Here is a 7,500-nt window from a genome sequence, read left to right on the forward strand (position 1 = left end):
GGCTTGAAAAGGCTGTTTGCCGAGGAACAAGGACTTTTGTCCGACTATGAAGATGACTGTGGAGGCTCTCCGCCTCGAGATACAATCCAAATTCGTCCATCTTGTATCGGTGAGCAAGATTTGGATTCGTCGGACAGCTGGTTTATTGAAGCGAACTCAGAGCCAGAGGATTGCGATTCACAGGATGAACTGAGAAACATCCAACGCATCTTGGTTCATTTAAATCCGGAAAGCAAGGAAAAACCCAGTCCCAGTCGTCGGCTGAGTGGTATTTTTTCCCGAGTTGCAAGGCCGAAGATTCACCCGAGCCGAAGCAAATGCCTTGTGAGGGAACAAGAGAACAAAGTATTTGACGACCTCGTCAAGGTAAGGTTGAAGTCGCAATTTACTCCTTTATGCCATGGTTTGTATCTTTTTAAGTTTTCTTATCGAAGAACAAGCTTAGGGTAATCATGTCCAAAAAGAGTGACAGCAACGTTAACTTTTTCCGTTGTTTCAAGTATTCGCCGGAAACAAGACCCTTTAAAAATATAAAACCTACTCTTACGGCGGAAATTGGTGATTTTTTCCCTTTCTTCATGAAGTTATTCAGGCAAGCTGAGATCTTGTTCGCTGTAGACTTATTTTTGCTTGTCAAAAGAACCTGATTAAAGATATCATCCTTCTTTACCCTCGGTAAGTTTGGAGAATTTTTAGGAAAATGATGAAAACTGGCAACGGACGGTTTTGATCTGCAAGACCTTGTAAACTTATAATGTAAGGATGTTCACAGGAATTTTCAGCCTCAAAACTCAGCAGAAAAATACCATTGGGCTTAATTAATCCAGTTCGAAAGTTCTTTTGATGTATCGTGTTCCAAGTTATCTTTGACCAGTGATGCTTTTTCGGATCATTCCAGAGGAACCGATCCTAATTGGCCTAAGTGATATCGAAACTTGAAAACTTTCCCACAAGATTTCGTGATCTTTTGTTTTATGAAAACTCTAAAAAAGTTTCATGTAAATTCGTTTCAAAATTACATTTATTGAATAAAGATAAGCAAGTAGTGGAAAAGAAATTCCTTACCACAAAAAGAAACTGACAAAAAAGCGAAGAATTTGACTCCATTCCCAGTTTCTACTTTTAAATGTTGGCCGCGAAGGACCTGGGCAACCGATGTTGTCGGTAAGAGCTTCCGCTCACGGAAAACCTTCCATGTTGGTGTCGATTATACCGACTTTCCAAGTCTAATGAGATTGCAACGATTGACATCTTGATTCTGGACTTTCGTTAGAAAATGGTGGTTTTCGAGGACCACTTTTGGGTGCGTCTATATTGGAAAACCGAGTTTTCACTTTGTGTGTCCGATCTCAATGTTTGACATCCGGAAAGCCACTGAGATGTAGGTTGTAACATTTAGAATCTCTTGTCTTACTTGCTTCTTTTCAGGGGGAGCGAAATGCCGGATTTGACGTGCTTTATCATAACATGAAATATGGGAATAATGCGAGCTTCAAGCTTGTTGAGTTCGTTCGAGAAAGGTGAGTTCGAAATAAGTTTTTGCGAGAAAATCTCACTTATATATCCTATCGAATTTTTAATTCCAGCTGCGATACGAACTCCCTTCTCCGTCTTATCTCAGGTCCACCGTCGAGGAAGTGTATGCTAAATCACTCCTGAAACTAGCGAAATCTGCTACACAGGTCTCACAACTTGGGTAAGGAAATGTCAAGTTCTTTTTGTTAATTAAGTGTTAAATGTTTAAAGGAACTATTCTTGGCGCCTAGCGCTCTCAAAACCATCGCGACCGAGTTTTATTTGAGATGCTTAAATTCTATTACTGTACGTAACCTCCATAAATTTCTAACCATCTACTTACTACATTGCAGCTGCTATTTTCTGTCACCCAAAGGTCATTTTAATCGTGAACCACTAGTTTGTTCCTCAAATTGTATCATTGTGAAAACCAAATGTTTTTCGTCAAAACGAAACCCCACAGGATTGCGAATACAGTTGAATTAATTTTGTAAACTATCACAGATCCGGCTTAATCGATGTTTTGCAAAATTACAGATGGATAATTTAGCTGTCAGGACCATTTCCTAAAGTTGCTACAGTACAGTTTGATTTTAAGTTATTTGCATCCAAATATAATCTTGGGGATTCAGACTCGAGATCGACTGTAGCTCTTGAAAAGTTATTTTAAACGTTTGAACAAAAGGTATTGTTTTGTTTTTTTTCTTTGTTTTGATAACCTACGTACATAACTACGAAAAACCGCTATAGGAGCTTCTCAATTTTCAAATTCAAGTTTTATTTTTAAATTCCTAGGAGCGGTAACATATGTAAAACATGTAGGAAATGTCTCAGGGTTTGTGCTTGTGATATGCTTGTCACAAAATAATTTCTGTTTTTGCCACAGACATTCCGCACTAAACAGACAAATTGCCTTAATTCTTTGTTTATTTTGACATTTTATTGATCATGGCTTCAAGTCAGAGAAACCACTTGTCTTGATAGCCCTATAAAATATGTAATTCAAAAATAGAAATCCTTATGCAAGGAAGTAAAACATTGTTATAATAATAATAATAATAATAATAATAATAATAATAATAATAATAATAATAATAATTATTGTTATAATAATAATAATAATAATAATAATAATAATTATTGTTATAATAATAATAATAATAATAATAATAATAATAAAAATAATAATAATTATTATTATTATTATTATTATTATTATTATTATTATTATGATTGAATGTGGTTTCATGAAATCTTTTGTACCAAATTGAGTAATAATTATTGTTCTCCATAAGTGGACTTAGTATGTTTAATTGATTGATTGTAATCACTTTGTCTCCTTTGCATGTTTTGCTGTGGTTTTTAATTCTCAGCAAGACACTTCAAATTATTTGATTAATAAATAATGATTTTTTTTCCATGGCGTATCTCTATCAACAGCACAATAAAAATCAGAAACTCTAATCGTAATTTAACGAAAAATTACTTGCATTGTATATCTAATGTACTGTAAAAAGCTTTTTTTCACGGTTAAGTCTAATCAACGTGAGTGGTATCTTGCACATGTAGGTGTCCACTCATTTAAGGTTAAGGGCAAATTGCATGCAATAAACAGGGGCATTATTTAACCAGAAAACAGTGAAATGAGACACCAAAACACCATGTATCACCCCACCATACATTGAATACTAACCGGCAAAGGTGGATTTTGAGATTAAAACGATATTTAATCTCAAAATCCAACCTTTGTCGGTTAGTACTCAATGTATGGTGGGGTGATACATGGTGTTTTGGTGTTTCTCTGTTTTGTGGTTTAGTAATGTCCAATAAACAGCTCTCAGTATGCCAGTTTACATTCAAATATTAGAACAAGTGCAAATACAGTAGTTTTTGCCTTGTTTCATTGTATTTCTGTTATTTTTATTTGTTGATATCCAAATTCTAGGAAAAGTTTAAAGATGACCTAGATCTACAATCCGGATTGAAAGACTTTAGGACACTTGTCAAATTTTGGGTGAAAAGTAGAAAATTTACTGTACATGCTTCCATCGTTATATGAGCAAGGCATGTTCTTGTTTCGCTACCTTTTTCGGGCCCCCCTTCGCCTCAGACAATGTTGAAACATGCGAGCGTTCGATGAACGGATCTTGATTTCGAAGATTGTGAAAAATCAACATTGTAATGGGGGGAGGGGGAAAAGCGGGAATTAATTGTCCCAACAGTTTTGACCAGGATTGTAGATATGTTTCTGTTATGGTTCAATGTTACATTCTGGTGCAATTTTGATTTGTTCTTCACTTATGTCCAGAAATAAGTGCACTGAATTAGAGGCATTCCCAATTTTGACATCCAAATCAAAGGGCGTTTTCCATTTACCAAGAAATTCCGGCAATTCCAGTTGGGATGTAAATGGAACACACGTTTTTGGTTCGTTCCGCTGGAAAATTTCCGGAATAAACGGAACTTCTGAAAAGGTACAGTGTAGTCCTGTTTTCCTGTTGGAAACTTTCCGATGGAAATGTGTGTTCCATTTACAACTTTTGAAGGTCTTATACCATTTCCAGGCTATTGACGACCACATTTTAAAAATTTGGCGTGTAAAATCGCAATCACTGGGCGGCGAACGGACCTGAGTTAAATGGAACACGTTTTTCACCCGATGGAAATTTCCACTGAAATTTCATGAAATTTTTTGTAAGTGGTAAACAACCACAGTGTCCCTTTCGGTCTAAAGCTACGTATTTCCAACAATAAAGTAAGGATGAAGGTTAAGCGCTTCTTTTACACTGTAGCTTAGCATAAATGCAGCTGTTTATTATTTACTCGAGGAACAGCATTTTGGAGACACTTAGTGATGTTTATTTCCTGTATTCTGACACACAAGTGATGTTGAAGTTGGGCAGAAGAGCAAAGGGGACACTTCGTGATGGTTATTGAAATCTGGGTGCATCTAATTAGAGGCATTACTGGACATATCTGAAAAACTGAACCACAATGTACACAAGTGGATTGTGCAATGGATAGAAAACATAGTTTTTCAGATACAAGGTGTACTCAGTTGTAAAACGCACCTTTAGTTTTCAAACTTGATGGCATTTACAGCTGTATTTCACAGACTGAAAATCTCATCAAAATACGCAGTTATAAGATGCATCTCAAATAGAGGAATTTTGGTCAACTCATCGCCAGTTAATGTTTTCTCGACTGAAGATTGTAGTGTAAGTCAAGAACAATGGCAGATGGAAATTCAACTAGAATTCAGAGAAAAACCTTTACCGGTAAATCTTGTTGTTATTAGTGCTTTCTTGCGGGTTTTTTTGTTGTATGATGCTAAGAATGTAAATCCGGTGATATACATGTACGGTTCAACATTTGTTGATCAAGAAATGTTGCAGCTGTTGTTCAACAAATGTTGAACAGTGTGTCATGCCATTTTGAATGTTGAGATATGCCATTCCACCTGTTAAGCGTTGTTGAATGATGTTGAACGAAAATAGGGATCAACTCTATTCCGTTCAACACGTCTGTGCAACATGGCTCAACATTTGTTGAGCAACCAATGTTGCAGGATGTTGAACTGTGTGTCATCGGGTTAAGGCCAAAATCACAAACATTGGTGTGAGACCAACATTTTGGAATCAAAGGAAGGTAAGGACTGGGATGAGTTTAACATACAAGATAGTGGCAAAGGGTTGAAGAACCATCCCTGCAAGAGTTTTGTTGCAACAAGGTACTGGGCTATAAGACACACCTTGAGTTTAGGTCGCGTTTATAGCTAACAAGCAATTTCTTTGAGAAAAAATGCTTCACCTTTTCAAAGTTGCCTGATGGAAGACGAAGATTACAAGCATTCACCAAGTGGAGGAGTGTCTGATCTCTCAAAGAAACAATGCCATATAGTAAAGCTGACTAAGCTCACTTACTCGGGACCGTACTGGGGAATATTAGTCTTCAGTCATTTTTGTATGGGCGAGGTCCATAGTAGCGTGACCTGAGCATGACCTCAGGCCAGCATTTCCCAGTACGGCCCTCGTGCTTGGTTAGTAAGAGCTTACTCGCTTTTTACATTTGTATTCAGTTCTCTCCATGAAGTCAACATTGAATGGGGGTGTTAAGAAGTCTGTCATTAGACAGAGTGAAATGTACCATATTAAGTCTCACTCCTGGAATTCAATGGGTAAAGGCTGAATACATGTAAATCATTGATTTAATGGAGCGACTTTCGTATATGACCTTGAAAAAGTGTTTGCAATTTGATTCAGACCAATGTTTGGCAAGATTAAAACCAAGCTTCTCCTTATTCCCGCCAAGGAAACTCCTAATATGGGCAGTAAACAGTTCGATTGCCCAATCACAGTACTGCTTTTCAAATGACGTCAAAGCGAAATGCCAATCCCTTTCCAGAAAGTTCCATGGAGAGATGATGCTGTTTGCGTCTGCATTCACGAAGCCAATGAAAATTTGTGCTCGTTTGTTTAAATTGTTCAATAAGCCGATTAAATGTTTTGCATTTTTGTTTACATTCTGTTTTTATGTTTATTTTTCAAGGTCATATGAAAGTCGCTCTATTCTCTTTTTTCGAATTCCCCATGATAATACACTTTGTTTGCCCCCCAAATTTTGCATAAACCATTGTTTCAAATGCTCTTGGGAATATGCAGTGTCCCCAAAAGAGCATTTGAAAACAATAGTTCATGCAAAATTTGGAGGGCAAACAAAGAGTATTATGGGAAATTCGAAAATAGAGAATACCAACAGAGTTTTTTTTCTTTTAAAAGAAAGTGTTTCAACAAAGCTTGTAAAGTTTCCAACTTGGCTCAAGAGACTCTCTACTTTTAGCTGTGCATGAGAAAAACATTTGCCACTTCGCTCTTTCTTCGGACAGTTGGGGAAACAACACTTTTATTAATTGAGACGTATTCTAAAATCTATGTTAATTAATTAACCTTCTTTATTTCACAGCACATTTGAACCACTTTGGGGGGTTTTACGAGTTGCAACTGAGAAGCTCGCAAATGCTCATATGCAAGTTGTCCAAAAATTTCAAGATGTTATCAAGGAACTGAAGGACTATGGAGATAAACAAAAAGAAAAACATAAACAGGTGGGAAGATAAAATTAATTTCTTGTTTGCCTATTTCTCTGGCCCGGCTCTCAAGCCAGAGACTGAAGTTAAAAAATGAGAAAGATCAATACCTGTACATGTACCATCATTTACTGGCTATCTCTATTTACTGGCTAATTTTACATTTAAATGGCACTGTTTTTTTTATGGGATGGCAGGGAATTTACAGGCAAATAAGTGTAGAACACATGTGCAGCCAGTTTGAACCTCTTTTTCTGTGGTATCCTCATTGTTTTTCCCATCACGTTTGCTTCTTACCGCAGACATTGTCTAACCAAAATGAGCCTAATGGTATGTTATGTATTATCACACCAAGTGTTGTCGGGCTACAATGTGAAATACTGTATTTGGGGCAGAAAGGGAACTTTGGAATTATCCCAAGGCTCAGAAGTTAAGACACTTCAATATAACAAATTATTTTTTTTAAAATAAATAGCTTTGAGATCGTAGCCAACTCAGTGTGATGTGTCTTATTGTCTATTAACTTACCGGTAACCAATGTATATCCATTTCACTATCATTGAATAATAATGTTAAATAGGCAGTGCTTGAAATAAAATGAAATCCAGATTGTCTCTGTTTCAAAAGCTGGGCAATCATTATTACATGTGACTTCACAATACTATCGGACATTAACAATAGAAAGTAAGTCAGTTGCTGCTAAACCATTTTCTATTTTTGGCTGTGTAATGTCCACTGTTTTTTCTCTCAGGCAACCAGAAACAAAAAGCTGATCAGCCAGTAAACTTTCTAGTTGTCTTGGATGACCAGACAACCACTAATACACTGTATTCGAGCACTGTAAATTTTTGTTTCAGGCCAAAGATGAGTTCAGTAGCACTGCAGAGATAGCGCAGACC

General features: G+C 36.6%; 1 protein-coding gene across 2 annotated transcripts in view; it reads left to right on the top strand.

The window, feature by feature from the left end:
* Positions 1–1,154: 1,154 nt before the first annotated feature.
* LOC137973026 (F-BAR domain only protein 2-like) overlaps positions 1,155–7,500 on the top strand; it is a 35,394-nt gene continuing 29,048 nt past the window's right edge. For both annotated transcript variants that reach the window (XM_068819738.1, XM_068819739.1), the window contains exons 1-5: positions 1,155–1,303; positions 1,429–1,520; positions 1,622–1,696; positions 6,478–6,619; positions 7,459–7,500. The exon at positions 7,459–7,500 is cut by the window's right edge and continues 30 nt beyond it. In XM_068819738.1, coding sequence (XP_068675839.1) covers positions 1,277–1,303; positions 1,429–1,520; positions 1,622–1,696; positions 6,478–6,619; positions 7,459–7,500 — 378 coding nt within the window. In that variant the 5' untranslated portion in view covers positions 1,155–1,276. The remainder of the gene's footprint in view (positions 1,304–1,428; positions 1,521–1,621; positions 1,697–6,477; positions 6,620–7,458) is intronic.

The sequence above is a fragment of the Montipora foliosa genome, chromosome 10, assembly GCF_036669935.1.
Source record: "Montipora foliosa isolate CH-2021 chromosome 10, ASM3666993v2, whole genome shotgun sequence".
Classification (NCBI taxonomy): domain Eukaryota; kingdom Metazoa; phylum Cnidaria; class Anthozoa; order Scleractinia; family Acroporidae; genus Montipora; species Montipora foliosa.